At 36.4% G+C, this 20,608-nt stretch overlaps 4 protein-coding genes across 7 annotated transcripts; 3 read left to right on the forward strand and 1 right to left on the reverse strand.

Annotated features, from left to right (window-relative positions):
• The first annotated feature begins 604 nt into the window (after window positions 1-604).
• LOC110417324 (phosphoglycerate mutase-like protein 1) lies at window positions 605-5,519 on the forward strand. Of its 4 annotated transcripts, none has more exons than XM_021429602.2 (10): window positions 605-1,188; window positions 1,858-1,922; window positions 2,189-2,296; window positions 2,425-2,504; window positions 2,899-3,055; window positions 3,691-3,765; window positions 3,889-3,974; window positions 4,175-4,300; window positions 4,882-4,926; window positions 5,039-5,519. In XM_021429602.2, the coding sequence occupies exons 1-10, from the start codon at window positions 1,128-1,130 to the stop codon at window positions 5,160-5,162; spliced, it is 927 nt and encodes a 308-aa protein (XP_021285277.1). In that variant the 5' UTR covers window positions 605-1,127; the 3' UTR covers window positions 5,163-5,519. The 4 variants fall into 4 exon arrangements, with proteins under 4 accessions (XP_021285277.1, XP_021285279.1, XP_021285281.1 ...); XM_021429604.2 differs by lacking the exon at window positions 605-1,188 and adding an exon at window positions 1,214-1,436; XM_021429606.1 differs by lacking the exon at window positions 605-1,188 and adding an exon at window positions 1,531-1,549.
• A 4,642-nt stretch (window positions 5,520-10,161) lies between these two features.
• LOC110416875 (Phosphoglycerate mutase family protein) lies at window positions 10,162-12,351 on the forward strand. The gene is made up of 9 exons (XM_021429004.1): window positions 10,162-10,291; window positions 10,476-10,583; window positions 10,698-10,777; window positions 10,961-11,075; window positions 11,180-11,254; window positions 11,374-11,462; window positions 11,601-11,720; window positions 11,851-11,895; window positions 11,991-12,351. Exons 1-9 carry the CDS (start codon window positions 10,232-10,234, stop codon window positions 12,016-12,018), a joined length of 720 nt encoding a protein of 239 aa, XP_021284679.1. The 5' UTR covers window positions 10,162-10,231; the 3' UTR covers window positions 12,019-12,351.
• A 104-nt stretch (window positions 12,352-12,455) lies between these two features.
• On the reverse strand, window positions 12,456-16,709 carry LOC110416874 (oxidoreductase, zinc-binding dehydrogenase family protein). The gene is made up of 11 exons (XM_021429002.2): window positions 16,519-16,709; window positions 16,204-16,422; window positions 16,008-16,103; window positions 15,811-15,899; window positions 15,575-15,703; window positions 15,109-15,229; window positions 14,928-15,012; window positions 14,724-14,833; window positions 13,793-13,944; window positions 13,162-13,258; window positions 12,456-13,058 (listed from the first exon to the last, which is right to left on the reverse strand). The coding sequence occupies exons 1-11, from the start codon at window positions 16,597-16,599 to the stop codon at window positions 12,771-12,773; spliced, it is 1,467 nt and encodes a 488-aa protein (XP_021284677.1). The 5' UTR covers window positions 16,600-16,709; the 3' UTR covers window positions 12,456-12,770.
• A 2,057-nt stretch (window positions 16,710-18,766) lies between these two features.
• Window positions 18,767-20,481, forward strand: LOC110416270 (uncharacterized). The gene has a single exon (XM_021428214.2). The coding sequence runs from the start codon at window positions 18,931-18,933 to the stop codon at window positions 20,350-20,352; it is 1,422 nt and encodes a 473-aa protein (XP_021283889.1). The 5' UTR covers window positions 18,767-18,930; the 3' UTR covers window positions 20,353-20,481.
• Window positions 20,482-20,608: the final 127 nt, after the last annotated feature.

The following is a 20,608-nucleotide window of genomic DNA, read 5'->3' on the forward strand; positions in this document are numbered from 1 at the left end:
CAAGTATTGATTGTCATCCTTATTAAAAAGACTGCACTCTAACTATACATCAATATCAAAAAAAAAAATTAATTCATTTCTCTAGTCTTAATTTACCTACTAATATAGAGAGTTTTTATCAATTTTCAAACCAGTAATATAGTGTATAAATACGAGTCTTGAAGGGTTGCACATGTTATCAAGCAAGCATTGTCTTTTTATTGTTATTTTATTTTTTGTATAACTCACTACTAAAACACATTTTATTTTTCAAATGTTAAGCACAACTGTCCTTAAAAATTATTATAATTTTTTTTATTTTTTTTTATATATATGTTATATAAAATTATTTTATATTATGAATCTTTTACTTATTGATTAAATTTAATATATTAATTTTAAAAATGTTTAATTTTTAATTTTTTAATTTTTTACCATCCTAACAAAAGTTGACTAGTTTCAACCCTGCAACCAAGCCTGCCTTAATCAAAGGCTGAGTTTAGATGACTCATTTCCTTGATTGCATTCGTAATAAAAAAATCATTTTTAATAATAATTTGAAAAGAAGAAAGACAAGAAAAGAAAGCATGAATGATCGCGTAACGCAATACACATGAGTGGAGGGTTAATGCTTCCGTAGAAGCAAATGTCACTAGTAATGAAGAAGGTAGCTGACTAGAGGAGCCTATCAAAAGAAGGAAGAAAATTGAAATTCCTGAACTCCAAAGTCGACAAAACTTGTCAGATTGTTAACCTATGAGAATTGCCATGAAGGAGTTCTTTACTGTTTTTCAGAATACTCGTCTCGTTAAAACACCAAAATAGAAAGAGAACCAAAAGAAAAAAAAAATCAAACTAAACTAGCTGCCGACGCCCGCCGGCTTGGGTTGACGAGTTTTGTCTGACTATTTCCTTCTTCGGACAATCAGACCTTTAAGCTGTTGACGTTTTCTGAATTTTCTTTTCTTTCGTCTCAGTTTCTGCTCTTCTTTTCCTCCCCTCGTATTGCTCTGGGAAAAACCCGCATGCTTATTGCTCTTCTTTTTCTTGCATAAGTGCATGCTCATTGCTTTAGTTTCTGATCATTCCTTGTCCTTGAATTATATACTAGTATAGACTATAATTGTGTAAGGTCATGTGGAAATTGTATGCCCTGTGTCAACTTGCGGTTTGATTATTGTCAACTTATAAGCTCGGAAAAATCTAAAGGTAAATAGTTGCTTGTTTTGGTTTTGCTTTGCTATCTCTGCATATGCATCTACCAGGGAAATTTCTCTGTTCAATATATTCCTTAAAAGGATCATATTTCGTCATGGGTCTTTAGTCGTCAACAAGGTCTTCTCATGGCAGGTTTTCTAGACAAGGCTCATTTTTCTCTTATTAGTGTTTGAGACATTAATAGGTTTTAGATTTTCATGCTCGAAAAAGAAGAGGGCCGGGGCTTGTTTTCTTCCATGGTAAGCCTGGTCAATTCGATGCATTGAAATATAGTATCTAGTGTTCAACTTTGCACAGCTACGAGGAGAATTACTTCCGGCACATTATTTGAATCGACAAACCTCTGATTCAAGTACATTAGTCATGTCCTTTTTTGTTTTTTATTTACTTGTTTGGTTAGACTTTAGAACTCAAACAAGGATTGAAGAAGGAAAGAAAGAATTCTTTATTATAATAGTCTATGGGACTATGGCAACAGAAATAATAGATTTTAAAAGCTTGGATTAGTTGCTTAGGAATGGTCTTACATTAAATTCCCATTGGTAGCTCCGTCTAGTACTCTAAGCCAAATTTCACCTTCCATTCATTTATGGTTCTTCGGTCTTTTTCGTTTTTCTTTTTTGGTTGTCTTTATCTTGCTCTGTTTTTTCACATTTGCAGAAATGGATAAAATTGCAGCAGCTCCATCCCCATACCCGTTTGTCAGTCATAAAGTTCTCCATCTGGTTTGTTCTCTAATTATTTTTCATCAAGGAAACCTTTCTTTTCCTTATTTTGCGCCGATTGTCGTGGGGGGGAAGGGGGGGATCAGAGATGCACGCAAAAGAAGCTAGAAACATAAAAGAGCGCTGCTAAGCCAAATTATGTGAAGTTTAGACAAGCTAGCAGCTCCAAACTGGATGGAATCAACAATGATATCTATCAAGTTATTACTATTTTGTTGATTTTTAGTTAATATTTACAGCAGTTTGTTGTGTATGTGAACATTCAGGTGAGGCATGCACAAGGTGTCCACAATCTAGAATCAGAGAAGAGTCGTGATCCACTAACATCATTTGAATATGTTGACGCTGAACTCTCCTCTCAGGGCTGGCAGCAGGTGATAGACAGCTTCCGATTAGAGTCATTTATTATTTGTATTACTTTTCTGTGTCGTCTTCCAGAAGAGTGCTGTAATGAGGATATTGTCAAATATAGTGGTTCTGCCGTTACACATCTTTGAAACAGGTTTGTGATCAGCGGAGATATGTTTGTGCAAGTGGACTGCTCGAGAGGATTGAGGTCGTCATCACTTCCCCTATGTCAAGGTACCCGAGTTTTCCTCATATTTCAGTCTCTCCTCTCTCAAATATGACTTAATTACATCCTTGAATATCGCTATCACCCTGACTTCGTCTGGAAATCCCTGAAAACAGTTTAGTCTCTCTGAGGGATGTTCTTGTAACCAATCTTCCTCTTCTTTGCAACAAACCCAATTTATATGCCTCATTTGCTCTAGTACGACACTCTTTTCTTAAATCATCTCACCGTGAAAATGTTTAGATAATGGTAATTGAAGGCAGGCTTCAACCTCTCATGCTTCAAGAGTTGATTTGGATGAACTTCAAAGTCAACATAATATTCTACAAATTTAGCATATATATCTAACAAATGTTCCCGTTGTTGTAGCCCCATTGATGTATTTTAATGGTTAAATTGCAGGACATTACAAACAGCAGTTGGAATTTTTCGTGGTGAAGGCCAACCAGTTGATCGGTTCGATGCTACTCCGTTTGAGGAGGAAAATGTAAAGAATGCTGAGACATCGACTTTCAATCGCCTACCAATCATATCATATGAACTTTGTCGAGAACGTATGGTATGTTGCTGACATCTAACTACAGCATAGGTTACGCAGGCCCACATGCCTCTTCTCATAGACTTGCACAGCATTATAACAGCTATGCATTTATGATTGAGAACATGCTGGACAGACATGATTATCGGGGTCATTGTTTTACACCATTTCCTTTTGGCATTCACCATTAAATAATCCTCATCCACCCGTTAGTCAAGCAAGTATGGACCATGTTGTCTTCTCTTCACATGGAGGATGCACTCTTTAGTTGCTATGTTTGGTTGGAAAGAAAGAAAAATAGTAGAGGAAAGGTTAAAAAGTAATGAGAAAAGGGCAAAAAGAATGGAGAGGAAGGAAAATTGTTTTTCCATCCTTGCATGTGGTAGGAATGATGAGAAAAAAAAAAGGAAAAAAAAAGATTTTAGGTAAATTTTGAATTGAATAAAATAGTTAATTTAAGTTGAATGAGAAAATTAAACGGAAGAGCAAAGAGCAAATATACCTATTTTCTAATCCTATCAAGAAAGAAATATTATTTTCCTTTTTTTTTTCTTTCTTCCCTCTTACCAAACATAGCAAAGTTGTTGAGTTATGAAAGCTTGTGTTTTCTTGTTTTTTTTTTTTTTCTCAAGTCTAAAATGTTGAATTCAATGTAGGGAAAAAATGAATGTGACAAGAGAAGATCCATCAGCCTGTACCGTTCTCGTTTCCCTGATGTTGATTTTTCACTGGCAAGTGTTCTTTAGCCACAGTTTTTCCCGCGGTCTTGATTGCATTCCATTGATCTTAAAATAGCTTGCTGCCCCTTGACTACAAGTTTTCATAAACATTAATACTACACTTCTAATGTTCAGATTGAAAGTGAAGATGACGTTTTGTGGACAGGAGAAAAAGAATCCCATGAGGCAGTTGTAGCTAGAGGAATGAAGTTCATCAAATGGTGAGGTGCTCAAAATCTTTTTCCATTGGCTACAAAACTTGGGCCGGCTGTTGTCACACATGATCACAAAAACCATAATTGCAGCAATCTAGACAAGCAGTGTTGATCATGAAAACCAGATTGGCACATAGAAGTTATTATTGCTACTTCTTGGTTGAAAGCAAAAGCCACTTGTACTCAACTTGCCTTTAATTTTCTAGGTTGTGGGGACGGAAGGAGAAGGAGATAGCCGTGGTCAGCCATGGTGTGTTTCTGCAGCAAGCAATGACTGAACTTATTAAAAGCAATAAGTGTTACCCCTTAATGAAAGGTGATCCACTCAGCCGGTGAGTATCATATTTCTCTTTAATTCATGAGTGCTAAATTGACTGACTGCATATTGTCGTCACCACACCTTGATCGAAACTTTGACTCCACAACCTCTTTGCTGGATGCCTAAGCTATCCTCTTTTATTATTCTTTCTTATCCATATTAGGTAGCAGAGGATTAATTTCACACTCCCATTTTTGTTTCCTTATCTTTGATTTTCTTTTTATATAGCTATGTCTAAGTCTATACCATCAACTTTATAACACAATATCGACCGACAACAACCTTTTTTATTCATGATATTGTAAGCATGAAACATGATTTTTCTAATCTAACTAACTCATATAATTGCGTTTTGTTGTATTATTAAGCAAATATTAGAACGACCTTTACCATTTTTCTATCCTTTAAGGTTACTACCAATAAGATTAATTTGATAAAGTACCTTTATGCATGCTTTGTAGTGTATCTTGTATTCATATGAATGTGAAATATAGTTTTATTTCGGCATTGGGTGTGTTACCATTGACTCGCTTTCAATGTTTTTAATTTTAATTAATGACTAATCACGAGGCAACTATTAAACTGTTCATGCAGCTTTAAAAATTGTGAAATCCGATCCGTAGCGCTTTTTTATGAAAGGTGAGCCTGCAAATTTAGTATTATTTTAAAAAAAAATTAAAGAACAAAAACTTGAAAAAAAATATATATATATATAAAGGCGTTTTGGCTCATTATAGTTTCTCTTTTGTAGCGTAAAGGGTTTGGGATCAGATTCCTTACCAACCACTACCCATTGTGGACGAATCCCTTACGGGCTTGAGCTCCCTAGAGATTCTGCCAAGGAGAATATATCAGTGGAGGAAGTGAGCAATTGATTTCCAGATTGAACACTGACCGCTACATCATAGCTAGTGCTCTCCGAAGGATTTTCCTTTCCATATACTGACCACTTGCCTTTCTTTCCTCGGATACCATATCATTTCCAAAAGAATAATTTAAAAAAAAAAAACCCTGTGATAAGATTGCTACGTCTGTATATATATATATATCTGCATCCTGCATACAAAGGTAGCTAAGAACGCCAAGTCGGCTTATTACTTTATGTTTTGGTCGTTGTTATCAATTTTGTTATGACCGATTTGCCATCGCTGTTGTTTGACTATTGCCAATTGCCAAAGGCGCACTTTTTTTCTTATATTTTTTAACTTTAAATAAGGAAAGGCCCTTCTTAATGACTTTGTGCCCTGTTTTTTAAATTTACAATTTCTACTTTTTGTTCTATTCCTATTCTATCATAGTCAATCAAGTTTCATTAGTTTATCCTCTGCTTGCTTACAACAACATCATTTGGATTTTTCTCCCTAAAATACAAAGAGGAAAGAATAAGACATTGCCATTTGAAAATTTAGACGTTTGATGGGTAATGCCGTTGCCCATCTTTCACAAGCAGATAATATACGTATAATTATATCTACGGGCACACACGATGTTCAACTTATAACAACGTAAACCCTTTGAAATCTTGAAGTATCTAAGATGATCTTAAAGTACTTGTTCATGGCACCTAGGCTCATAAAGTTAATACTTTAAGCTATTGAGTTAATTAAGATAGTATTTGATTCATTGTGACAAAATTATTAGCATCAAGTTTTGAGCTGGGCGTCAACGATAATTGCTGTAGTATCTAACTCTCCTTCTGCCATTCTCATTGTTTGAAATAATTAAGAAACTATGCTGTAAAGTAAACTACCATGATTTGGTTCCATCTACCTTTGTCAACTCCTAAGATGCCGGAGCAACAAATTCAATCCAATGATTTAAGTAATTTATAATATATCTTATCAGAAGAAGGTTTTTTTAAAAAAATTAAAGTTGAATGTTTGTTTTAAAATTTTAAAATTCTAACTTTTGAAAGTGGAACTTGAGTGCGTGCATAAAAAGAGACGTACAATTGGATTAATTTGCTTGGTCCATAAGAACTAATGCTCTCAATTTGGCCCGATGAAGGAAGACTTTTAGACTTTTTTTTAAGTCATTTGGCAAAACGATGGAAAACGGAAACTTAGTCGGCTGAAGCAAGATAAAAAAGGAAATAACTATAGTTGTGGGTGCAACGTTGAGTACCTTAGTCAAACCGTCTTGCACTGTTATTGAGTTGTGGCAGACAGTGGAGAAGACTAACTATCGTTGAGGAAATTCCTTTAAGCTCAGTTGGATATGGAGAAAAATCCAGTGTTGACCTACTTGACATGGTTATCTCAATTCTCAGTGTCCAATCCTAAACAGCTTTGGGCTATATTGACAAGGCCCTAATATGTGAACATGGGAAGGGCCTGGATAATTGTTTTACTTTGGAAAGAGATTACTGGTTAGCTTGTATTAGGCCCTTAGCTTAATTAGTGGGTTAGTATGGATTTTTAAGGAGTTAAACACAAAACTTGATTAATCACTAACATTCTGCGATGACCAGTCTACACTACAATGAAAGTAAATTGAGTTTAGTATGTTTTCCCAATTAAAAGAAATAATATTGGAGATTAATAGGATTTAGCACTACAAAGTTTGACTGATTTTTCAGTCATTTTCTTACTTTTTTTTAATTATTAAGGTGCATCAGTTTTTTCCTCCATCTCTGCCGTTAAATCAATATTATGTTAGATCCAAGCCAAATCCTCATCAACTATTCAGTGATACTCTCACCCTTCCCCCTAGAAAATTTATAATGTGCAAGTATGGCAGGGATAACTTTGGGTTCCAATCCAATGGCTGGGAGGTTCGGGTGTGTGCCTACAATTTGGGTCCCAATAGGATTAAGAGGATAAAGACATTGGCCCAAATGCATCTTAAGAATAAAACCATTGGGTTTGGACCTGGATTTGCATTCCTAGTCTTGTCTACCAACTTGATTTTTGCTTCAGCTATTTTACAAGTGAATTCTTTCAGCAACCCATTAGTCTCATTGCACTTTGAACCTTTTTTGTTTTCTCTTTTATTTGTTTAATTTTTTTGGGCCAATATTAAAACTATATGCTAGAATTTAAGGTTGTTTATTGTTTTGTTCTCTTGTAAGTATATTACTGTATTGCAGCTGCTGAGGCGGCGGGTTTACTAGGTCATGATAGGGGAGCTTTCTTTATTTTGCTTTCGGCTTAAAATCAAAAGATTAGTGGGAAACCCAATGCATAATCCCAGTTTGAACTTGACCAGAGGCTGTTTCTCCTCATGAGGATGCTCTGAGGCTTTATTATGATTCCCTACATCTCTTTAATTAGGGCTAAAATTATTAGAGCTTCTGGCCGGGGCTTGCTAGTTTCTAGTTATTTTATGGAGTATGCTTGGATCAAACACTACTCCAAGATTTTGACAAAATTACTTCACATTCTTCAAATTAAAAAAAAAACTAAAGCTACTCCAAGTAAATTAATTATTAATAGTAAAATAAATAATTAATTATGTTACGGATATCATATTAGTAAAAGATGACGTAGTTCTTGAGTATATAAATATGAATTTTTTACTACCTATTAACAATGACTTTTGGGTTAAGAACGTGAACTTATGATTTATAAGCTTATTTAAATTCTATTTTCAGAATTTAAAATCATACGATATTGGACTTAAGTTTTAACTAATAATATTTGATATTGGAGTAGATTTATATCTTCACTGATATGAATTTCATGAAAAAAATGAGAGTCAAGGTAGATTTGAATTAGTGTAAAAGTTTTCTCTTTTATGAGTAAAGAGTCTTTTACGAATAAAGAGTCATTGTAACAAAAACGTTGTACAATTGAGTAGAGTAGAATGTTATCTATATTAAAGATGATGGGTTTTTTAATTTATAAATATGAATTTTTCATCATGTATCAAGCATATCTTTTAAATTAAAAACAGTTACACATTATTTTTAAATTTACTTAAATATTTATTTAATTTTATTTTCAAAATTTAAAACTACATGAAATTTGACTATGTATGTTTCGGTCACAATAACTATTCTCTAAAATAATTAAACGCAATGATTCGGACCAACTGACTCAGTCATCATTATTTGTTCCAACATGTTTATGTGGACGCATACTTAACCTAAAAAAGGCCGTAATTATGAAGGTTTGAAACTTTGAACACCCAATTCAGTAAAGGTCTTTGCAGGGTCATTCAACTGATGCATTATTCTTTATTTATTCATTGCCTTATAATATTTGTTCCTGATTGCCTCTCTCTCTCTCTCTCTCTCTCTCTCTCTATATATATATATATATATATACACACACATACATATACACAAAGAAAACTATAATTTTTCTGTCTTCAATATTTGTTCTTTTAAATTGTTGGTTAATCCAAAGCCCATTGAGCCGGAGCTCAAAATTAAAGATGGTAGGGTAGGGGGACGAATGAATGGCAGTTCTATCTGTACAAATCCAGGCCACCTAAATGATTTAATTATTTTTTTAAAAAAATTTGTTAATTTTATTTATTGTACTAGTTTATGTCGCAATTTAGATTCAATAGTATAAGTCAGCACATTAAAATATACGAATATTTTATAACATTAATATTCTGAGTTGTTTTATCACACTTGTTAATACGCTATTATTATACATATACATAGTATATATTATATTATATTATATTGTTACATCTTAAATTAGCACATATGTAGACATGGGTTGAGACTTATAAAAAAATTAATACTTTTGTCTAAGATTTTTCCTATGAAAATGCAAAATAGAGAGTGTTCAGTTTATTGATCTGATTTATATATACACAAGAGACCAAACTGAAACCTTTGCTTGGGCAGCTTCATTAATGGGGCATGCTTTCAAGTACTAAATCAATTGAAAAGGAATTGAGTAGGTTGCTATATATATATATCCATCAAGAAAATTCCTTAAACAATACAAGTATTATCAATTAATGCTTTTACTGAAAATTAATGCAGATATATATCCTGAATGTTTGACGGCTTCTAATAGAGCAAAGTAGCCGGAGAATGGTCCGCAGTGTAAATTGCAGTCGAGTTTCAAAAGAAAAAGCTAGGAAAAACAAGGAAATTAACAGTAAAACAAAAAACGAGAACAAGTAGAACGGGACTAGGAAGACTCTGTAGAGTCCCGCGTACAGCATGGTTCACACGTACACAGTCAAAAAAACCCATAATCCCTGCTTTACGTTGCATGGATTGAATATTATTACTACTTCTACCAAGAATCAAAGTAAACCCCTACATGTTCCATGCTCTTCCGCTGACGCGTCACCATTCCCATTGCCCTCCCTTCCGTTATATATTTCAGCCTTCCATCCCTGCCCATGGCGTTATACAAACAACGTTTTCCAAATTTCCAAAGCGCGAGTATAGAGCCTGTCTTGTTTCTTCCTCCCCAACTAATCTTTTCCCTCGATTTCTTTATTCTAACTTTTCTGGTAAGCTGGCTAGCAGTTGCATATCAATTACATTTGATTAGTTTAATTACGATGTGGGTTTTCTAGGAAATGTTCTGCCTACTGTATGTAAATGAAGGAAAATTATAGTATATCAGATTAGATTTTGAGAGTTGTTGGGTATAGAAGTCAAACTGTATTTTCAAAGTCCCTTCCATTGACATTCACATTACTTCCTTCTTTCACCAAATAAGGAATGTTATGAGCCGGTTACGTCCTCTCTATGTCCTTAAATTCCACCATTTTTCCTTCTCCTTGACTTCGGCTATCGAATATGCATGCTCTCATAATTATTTAATTAGTTGTAATGTGTAGAGATATGAACCAGCCTAGAAAATACTGAAAGTCTCTCTATATAAGTAGCTAGCTTTATAGGTACATATTACAATCTCTCATTTCTAGCTATTTGTGTCATTGACATTTCTCTTTTTGCTCCATTTCCTTTCTTTTTGCAAGAAGCAGTTTTTGTTCTTTAATTCAATTTCCGTTTGCACAGAAGATGGATACCACAGCTGCTCAATTTCCATACCCATGGCAGCGTTGCAAAATCATTCACTTGGTATGTATGTATATATAGTTGTATATTACTACCAATTCTTTTGATACTATTAAAATTACCTTTCATGGATGTAGAGTACCTATTGGGAATGCTTGAAGCTACCTAGTCCTAGACCCCGCATGCAGTAAAATTTTGTTCAGTAAATGGCCTTTTTTTATTAAACCATAGACTATATTATTTTTAGGTGAGGCACGGACAAGCTATGCATAATGTAGAAGGAGACATTAATCGTGAGGCACTGTTGTCTCCTCACCTATTTGATGCAGAACTCTCCCCACTTGGGTTGCAGCAGGTAATAATAATTAATGGCTTGTTATCATCAAACTGTCATAATCGATCCAACCTGAATGAACTCCACAACTATTTTTTGATATAATCATTGTTCAATCTTTCCACTTTCCTTCAGGTTGATAGACTGCGAAAGGAAGTTCATGCTCGTGGGCTGCTGAAGAGGGTTGAGTTAGTAGTCACTTCCCCATTGTACAGGTATAAAACTAGAAATTGCCTGAACTTCAAACTTTTGCGAAGGACTTTGTAGGTTTTGAGATTAGTACTTGTCAAGTTCCATATCCCAAGCTCAAGATCCAATCTATGGAAAAACAAATCAAAGAAACATTTGCTTGTTTCAAAAATTTTTTAACATGGCTAATGTTGGTGTAATCACTGCAGAACAATGCAAACAGCTTTTGGAGTTTTTGGTAGTGAAAGCCATGGAGAAGGAGCTGCAATATCAGCTGTCAATTGCCCAGAAATTATGGCAGTTGAGCTTTGCCGAGACAAAATGGTATGGCTGATATCTATCATGTTAGGCGATTTCTTAACATATCATTACCTGAAATCCACCACTGTTTGGACTTTTATATTGATGCATTAATTCCTTTACTGAAGGGGGTTCGTCCTTGTGATATGAGGAGAAGGGTCAGCGAGTGCCAGGCTCTTTTCCCTTCGCTTGATTTTTCAATGGCAAGCACTTTAGCTACTCTATCTTTAACAGGATTTAAGATTCTGATATCTTCAGTATTTTATCCTGGTTAAAGAATTCAAGTTTCACATGGGTCTTTTTTCTTTTGGTCTTCGTTCAGATGGATGGGGAAGAGGATTCCCTGTGGAATCCGGACGTTCGAGAGCCCGATGAAGAAGTTTCTGCGAGGATGGCCCAGTTTATGAAATGGTAATAACTCGGAATTTTCTCTCAGAACAGTCAAAAGGAAAATCTCTCAGAACAGTCAAAAGAAAAATCGTGGGTTTCAAATATGCAAATCTAATACATTAATAATTCAACTTTCTTTCAATTTATCCCATATTCCAGGCTGTGGACAAGGCCAGAGCAGGACATTGTTATTGTGAGCCATGGCATAATCCTGCAGCATATCCTGTATGTACTTGGAAATGACTCCCACCCAACGGTTAGATCAGCTTTATGCAAACGGTGAGCATTAATTAATTGTCTATATATATATGTTCTCCTCTCCTTTAGACAAAACTTGATTCTTCGCTTGCCTTCGAAATTCTTCAAAGTTTCTGACTGATGAAGGAATGCCTTTGATCTGTATTTTCAGCTTTAGCAATTGTGAGCTTCGTTCGGTGGTTATTGTGGACAAAAGGTAACCATTTGTTTGTAAATTTATAGACAATCCGATCGACAACCTTGTATGCTTTTAATTTCAAATGCTCACTTACTGGTTTTTGCAACATGCAGCCTAATGGGATCGGATTCACCTCTTTGATCACCAAGAGTAGTTGCAAAAGAGAACGCGTTAAGGAAGCTTCCAACTAATTGGAGTCTCTTGACTTTTGAAACATTAGACTCACTCTGTTAAATATAGGGGTTAGTCTCAAAGGATTCTTTCATCTTCTTACCAAATTGCATTCTTTTCCTTTTAAGGTTGTTTGATCAATACAAGTCTGTTTCCGTTGTAAAATAATTGATTGTTTAACATGTGTTCTCTATTCTTTATACATGGTGAATAAATATGTATTTTGTCAAATTCAATGTACACTCACTGTCCTGTTGGGCAAATTGTAATTGGAGTAGAATAATTTATGGAGAATCAGCATTTCTGCTTGTTTTCCAATCTCCGTCTCTGCTGCAAAACGAAAGCAATATGACTCACAAATTGTTCAAATTTCTTGTAACATGTATCAAATCTTTAGCACCAACAACTTATACTAAAAGCAAATGGCTTAAATAGGCATCATGTGATCAACTTCAGAGTAACAACATTATTCATTAGGACAAATGAGGGAAACTACAATGGATGTCTTTTCACCCAAAAACTGCCATTTGTTTCAAACGATTCCACTGGCACAGACATGAGTTTGATGTAGGGACAAAATTTTCTTTTTCTATCTTCTTGGTGTGCCGTCTTTAATAGATGAAGAGGTGTTGTGTTGGTTAACAATTTGAAGTAATCAAACTTAATCGAACACTACTTGATATATGATTGATTTCTCAGTGTACTCCATATTACTCATTGCACTATGATTTCCTGACAAGTGTGTAACCTACTATAACTGAGAGGAGGAGGAAGAAAACAGCAGCAATGAAGTTGACTTTGGGTGACTTGATGGATTTCTGGCTATTTTCTGCACTGATAATTTCTTTGCTCTTTTCTTGGGAAGAGCTAGGTGCTGAAGAGCAGGGGACTACTACATCCCAAAAAGATCTAGTGATCACTCTTAGGGCTTCTTCTTCGGGTTCCAAGATTGTTGAGGCATCATTTGGAGCTTCCATGGACATCAACTCAACACAATGATCTTTTAGAACCTGCACAGCATGCAAGCACTAAATCAGAACATTCTCTAAACAAATGAAAATTTTGCTCTTTTGAAAAAAGACAAGAATAATAACAATAATATTAATAACAAACCTCAAGTGTCTCGGACGATTGTAGATAGTCACTGATAAATGTACCCGCCAACCAAGGAACAAAGACCCTCCGAGGAAATGAAAGATTGCAATTTTTCCTATTAGGAATTGTTTAGCATCCAGCAGATATCATCAATATTGCACAAAATAAGCAGAATATGTCAGCTTTCATTCTTTCAAATTGTTAATGAGTAAAGCAAGACTGAATTAACAGGTTATCTCTGAGGTGCAAGCTTGAAAATGCAGAAAATAAAAAAGGTATAAAGCAAGTGAAAATCGTGAACATGTAAGCATCAATAAATAAAAGCACATGCCATTTCGGGAAGTTGCTTGGGGTACAGATGTGGCAAATACTCCCTATTTTTGCTTATGTAATCAATAATGCTGCCACAACATGGTCGAAATCTCAACCTTAGTAGTATAAGCCATGATAATAAACGATGCACAGTAATTCAGTTGAAGGACGACCGTAGCAGGGATCTAAACAACAGAAGCATCATTGCTCAAATGGATTGATAGAGAAAACGGAAAATTAGCAATTGATTGACTGAGACAAGAAATAAACATTCTAATCACAGTTAGGTTCTTTTAGCTAAAATAAAGACCATATATTAACAACACAGCTAATGCACCTCAAGGAATGCAAAACAAGTTCGGAAACAGGCTTTTCAGATGATAAGTCATTGCTTTCTTCAGTAATTCCATTGTCAGTTGGCCCTAGATCTCCATCTGCTTCATCACAAATGATATCCAGCCTGCTTTGCAAACTCCTGATGATATCATCCTGATCACAGCCATGTCAGATTGAACAAGACAAGAATATCAAACCCATGTGGCTCAAGAGAAAAAGACCGTTCATTTTTCTTGGATTGAAAACATATAAAAAACCTTAGACATTAGCATTCCAAGATAGTCCTCATCGCAATATTAAAGAATGACAACAAGATGGTTTTTGAGAATTTAGGTAGTGATATAAATGAATAGAAACTGCACCTCAATAAAGATGAAGGGAAGATAAAATATGCTAGGTGCTTATTTAAAGCCTACCAAATGAACTATGACATGTCAAACAAGAAAAAATACTACAATACATGAAAAAACTTGCACCATATAAATGCACACAAAAACATAAGTTAAGAATGAGAGGCATGCTGATTTTAATTTCAAACAAGGTGACATAAGGCTCAAAAAGACTCTTCCAACCAAAGTTTTAGTGGCAATATGTTATAAGTGTCTTTGGATGGGCAAGAGGATCTGAAAACCTAGGAATCTCAAGGCACATATTTGTACTGAACTTGGTCAACAGGCCTAACTCAACTAAAACCAGATAATTCCATAAATTGAATCCCAATTTTTCTGTTGCAGGTATCTATTTGGATAAACATTTGGAAACATACTTAATTCAGTCATTTTTCATATTCATCTCATGTAGAGAGGCAACATCTAATTCTATTTATTTCTCAGGACAGGCATTTCCAAACTCTTGAAAGTTGAAAAATTAAAGCAAGACTGAGTTATCATCTAAATCAATAAATAAATTTCAAATTAGAAGTAACACAGTACCTTTATATCAGCAATAGCCTGTGAAATTGGTTCCTTGGAATTCAAGAATGAAAAGGAACATACTGAGCCAATAAAACTTACAATGCCTATAACATCTTTCTGGCTGCATGCTTCACAAAATATAAACAAATTACTAAATGTTAGAAATAATAATAGAACAATGTGAAATCATAATCAAGTTCAAAATTGGAAAAACCAGAGCACCTTCAATATACGTATCCTTCATGAATGGTAGAAGCAGCTCCACTTCATGCAAACCATCTGTTTTGCATGTCTCATCATTAACAACCTAAACATATAAATAGGATCAGAAAAAATTACTAACAAGAGGGGAAGAATTTATTTAAAACTTAAGGATGCAAATGTAGATTAGAGCGACTGTCACCAGGTTTCCATCAATCATGGCTTTTGCCCCTCGCAGCTCTTTTGCATAAATTGAAATTGCATTGCAGAGAACATCACTAAGCATCTGGGAATTGGATGCTTTCCCTTGATATATTGGCAGTCTGGGAAACATAACTCCGTCAATAAGAAATGCCTATAAACATTATTTTGATGCTAGAATTGGTCAGCTGAAGAATCTCACCATATATATCAAGAGAACCAACAATGTGGAAGAGAAACTAAGTTGCAAGTTAGGACTTGTTATACAGTAAGCCTGATGTTTTAGCCAAAAGGACCATATAGAAGCCATGACCAAGCTGGCAAGAATACATGCTAAGACAAGTAGTGTGAACTACACATGGACCTAAGGACAAGTACAACTAGTCTTCTTACACCAAATAATAGAACTTCGCAATGGTAAAGAACTTTGATTAAGATAAAGTAGAGGAATAGATAATACAAGTTACCTAAGATCAAAGTTGTACAAGCACTTGAAAGTTTGAAGGGAAGTCAAGACTCTTCCCATTTTGAAGTCACAAGGCTGCAAGCTGCTTGATGTGATGTTTGAGGACAGTGTACAATTCCGACATGTCCATCTACAAAAAGTGTATTTTTAAGTCAAAATGTGAATGAACTTTAATAAAATGAAGAAGTGGAACGTTTTTGACTAAAAACAACTATGGACCTTAAATCTTATAAATACCTCCTTGGACTGTAAGATATGTGAATAAGCAGTCTTTCATCCATGTCATCATCACAAAATGATGCTGCTGCAGCAACTCCTTTCACTGTCTGCGAAAACCATTCCATTTACTTGAGATCATACATCGGTGAAAACAAAACTTCAATGAAATTTTCAAGCACGAAAACACGCCAAACTCGTAATAAAATGAAGCAAACCTGGCAAAGCACCATGGTAGAATTCTTGAATGCGGCCTCACTAGCCCACACATAAATACCCACTACTTTCATTCCACCCACCATCATTCTCGACACCTTAATGCAACAACATTTACAAAATTTATTTATTTAAGGAAAAAAAAAAAAGAAAAACCGCATTCAATTACATTATTCGAAGTTAAAAAAGAAAGGGTACCTGGCGAGCGTGTTCAGCGACCCAATCCTTGTCAATGACCAAAGAAGAGGAAGAATCAGATGTCCGAGATTTGGGTTTCGACCCCTTTTTACTGTCGGATTTGGACGCCTCCAAAACCGAACAAACTGGCTGCCCAGCATCGTTCTGAGGTGTTGGTACTAAATCGAACACGAAGCCTCGTTCCAGAGTGGAGCTCAGCTTCCCTATCACCAGACCAACCTGGACTTATAGCCAGAATTTTAATATTTATATCTGTACTTTTATTTCAATTTTTGCATAAAAAACATAAAATTGAAAAATGAAATGGATTGGAACCTGGGCAGGAAGTGAAAATTGGGAGAGGCGATCCTCAGCTAGCTGGAGTTGAGTTTCGTCTCCGACCACAGCTTTCACCATGATTTTTGATTGTCACTAACAACAAGATCGAATGACTTCGGATTTCAGTCCCCGGCCTAAGGAAACGTTACATCATTCAAGAAGAAGAAATCAAGAAAAATATGAGAAACGGCGCCGTGCGGCCTTTAACAGGCACGTTGGATGGGGGATTCTTGTAGCTTTTGGGTCGGCCTCGGACTTGGGATTCTTGTAGCTTTTGGGCTTTAATGGGCTTCGTCAGCTCTCTCCTTTGGGCTTTGGTTGTCCTAACTCATTCAAGTAAAACCTTTCTTAGTATTATTTACGTACAAATAAATATAAGATTGTTAAATGAAAATGCAAAACTAGCGTCTTAATATTAGATTTAATTTAAGAATAATCTCAAATATCCCACTCTTCAACCCTTACCTTGGCCAAACTTAACTTCAAACTTTATTGACGTTGACATTCTCTTTCCATGTTTTCCATATTCGATATTCGCTCGGGAACTGCGAACTGCCATGCCAATGTCTGCTGCCATTGCTTCAAGCTTTTTTGACTTGTACTTTGTCTTTGTTTCTTCCTCTCTCTTTTGAACAGTTTTGAAGTGAAACGATCCCCCAATTTACCCCACTGCATTTGCAGCACAAGAAGCGGAAAAAGACCATCAGTTCAGCGCATTAAATTAACGTTCGTATCCACATGGGAATAAGGGTGTATTTGCTGGAGCCATTGCCGCCGGGAATATGGTAAAAACCCAACTGTTCTGAGTTGGCCTTGCCATAAATTTAAAAATAGTTTGCCATTAAAATATTATACCCTTTTTTCTTTAGAGTATGCGTGAAACAAGGTTCTTTCCCAAGTTGGAAAGCATTAAATTAAATTAAATTAAAATTAAATCAGAATTTGTCATCTAATCAACGGGAAGGAGCCTGCCCCTTGACCTTCTTGAGGATGGGTCCGCCGCAACATTTTTGCACTTTGCTCCAAACCTTCAACAACATAAGCTGGTGGTGTAAGATTTGAGAAGGGGTTTTGGATAAGAGGCTGGAAAGTTCAGTAATGCGATTGTGAGTGCAGTGTTAGCTGATGGAATACAAAAAATATCCCCTTCAGAATTTAGCGCAACTTAAGCCAGGGCTTTGCCCAATTGATTGGCTACACATAATGACGAAATTTTTTTTGATAAGGATCCAAAATAGAGGACAACACCGTGATGGTGCAGTTAGGTCCACCAAAATTGTTAATTTTGCCTAATATTTTCAAATGAAACCTCTATCAAGTTTTTAAAATAATATTTACGGTTATTATATTGTAAAACAATCAAGAGTTTAAATTTTTTAATAAAAAAAAGAATTTTATTTTTAAATAAAAAATTATATATTAATTAATAAATATGATTTTAACCTTACTTTTTAAATAAAAAATTATCATTAATCAATGAACATTGTTCGGGTGCAGCTTGAAAATTATGTTGTCTTTGAGCGAGTTCAAAATTAAATTTCCAATTCAATAAGGAAATGAGAATGGAAGGGTAGGGTTAGCGGACTGGAAAAAAAGGGAGGGAAATTTCTATCGTTTGTATCCAACAGACCCGACCAACCTCATCTAACACGCAGCTGAGGAACAGCTGCTTTGAAGTGATTTCCCCTTAGATAATGACTTATCATCTACCTACCCTTTCTGTCTACAATTTTATGACATTAGAAAGCTTAATGCTTCCTTAATCTATGGTAATTCCCCATAATTTTATTGCTGTTAATGATCTTCTCTCTGTCACACCTTTTTTTTTTTTTTCTATATTTTTGGTAGCTTTAGATTTTGTTTAATTGTACCTTTCACCCGCTGGACCCACCACCAACAGCTTCACTCACTGGCAGACAAAAAGCGAATAAGTCCGCTGCTCTGGAAACGTTCTCCTGGGACGGAATCACTGGGAAATTGGGAAAAGGAGGAGAGGCTTTCCGCAGTTGATTTGATCCGCCCATAGATTTACTCTTCGTGTCTCTAATTTCCAAACAAATATTATGCCACTGCACTGTCAATTTTACCAAATATAATAATTCAAGGTAATTTTTTTTAAAGAAAAAAGAAATACATTTTGCACTATGCTTTCGCGTTTGGCAACGTTATAATTGGCTAATTAATTAATTAATTTTTTATTCTTATCCGTATAAAGGAGAAATGCTTTCACGCATCTTCATTATTTCCCTTGCCAATCAATCCGCCAGCTCTAGCAGGGTCCACCACGCCCATATCGCTCATAACCAAACCTCAATTTTCCGCCGTTTTTTGTTTCCAATGGAACCCTAAGGCTGACTTGTCTTTAAAAAAAGAAAAAGAAAAACCCAAAAACCTCTCGAAAATCCTCCAATGGAAAACTACTCCTACTCTTCTTATCCTGATTCCGGCGACTCTTCGCCTCGTTCGCGAGAAATGGACTGCGAAAACCAGTCATGGGACGAGCCGCCATCGACTAATAGTAATAATAATAGTACTGCTAATTATAAGGTTAAGTTTATGTGCAGTTATGGGGGCAAAATCCAGCCGCGTTCTCACGATAACCAGCTGGCTTATGTCGGAGGAGATACGAAGATCCTGGCCGTTGATCGCAATATCAAGTTCTCTGCTATCATGGCTAAGTTATCTTCGCAGTACGGCGGAGACTCTGAGGTTTGTTTCAAGTACCAACTTCCTGGTGAAGATCTCGATGCTTTGATTTCCGTTACCAATGATGAGGATCTCGAGCACATGATGTTGGAATACGATCGGTTGCATCGTGCCTCCGCGAAACCGGCCAGGTTGAGGCTGTTTTTGTTCCCGTTGAATCCATCGTTGGTGGCGTCGGGATTTGGCGGGAGTGAACCGAAGTCGGAGCGGCAATGGTTCGTTGACGCGTTGAATTCGGTGCAGGTTCAGAATATGGATGGCTCTTCGCCTCCTTCTGCCGCGCTGCCGGCGGCGAATCCCGATTTTCTCTTCGGTTTGGATAAGGTGAAATTGCCTGATTCGGTCCCTCCGCCGGTGGCGGCGGTGGTTCAAGAGGTGGTTACGAAGGATGTGACTGCGGGATCGGACTGCGGATCGGAGGATCGGCACGTGATCGGAGAGCCGGCGGTGTCTCCGGCGGAGATTCAGAGGCAGATCCAGGAATTACAAAGACTGCATATTGCTGCTACTCAAGAACAAGGCGTTTTACAAAGGAAAATCGACGAATCAAATCCCAGAGGTTACAACAATGCTCAAGATTATCATAACGTTCCAGATAAAATCGCTACGTCACCAGCTCCAGTATCAGTTCCGTTACAAATGCCGATTCCGACGGCATATTTCCCGGAACGGCATTTAACTACCGCCGCTTATCCAGTGCCCGCGGCCGCAGCGGCAGCCCCAGGAACTGACCCGCCTGTTTACCTATTTCAAGCTCCCCCTGCTGGAGTTTATCAACCGCCTCCTACATTGCGACAGGTGCCCGGACCAGCTCCTCAAGCTTACTATGGAGTGCAGCGGGTGGTTCAGGATGTTTACCGGGAGCAGCCGGTTTACAATGCGGTGCCAACCACAAAGGTTGGGGCTTACTCTGAGGGAATCTCAGTCATGCAGCCTAAAGGTGGTGTCCCTGAATCAGGGTATGTACAGGTGGCTTATGATGGGGCAGGAAGGCAAGTGTATTACACGGCGGCGCCGTATCAAGTGATGGCACCTGTGGCGATGGCGGGCGGTGTTGCGGCGTTGAATCAGGATGGTAAGGTTGCGGTGAACGCTAAGGCTCCTCCCCAAACTTCTTCCGTGTGATTTCAATGTTTTGTTTATTAAGTTATAATTATAATATAGTGAATAAGGACGAATATTTTTATAGGTTTTGGTGCATTTGTTGATGTCTTGTGGATCTTTTTAAAATTTATTTTACTATGACTTTCGACATTGTTTGATGTGTATATGATGAGGGATTTTGGCAAATGACTGTAAATTAGTTGATTTCCTGATTAGTTTATTGCAACTGGGCAAGCTTTTTGGAGGTATAGAATCCTTAAACCCTGCTGAAAGTAGC

Source organism: Theobroma umbraticum, unplaced genomic scaffold (assembly GCF_002168275.2).
Source record: "Theobroma umbraticum cultivar Fairchild unplaced genomic scaffold, ASM216827v3 scaffold_51.0, whole genome shotgun sequence".
NCBI classification, from domain to species: Eukaryota; Viridiplantae; Streptophyta; class Magnoliopsida; order Malvales; family Malvaceae; genus Theobroma; species Theobroma umbraticum.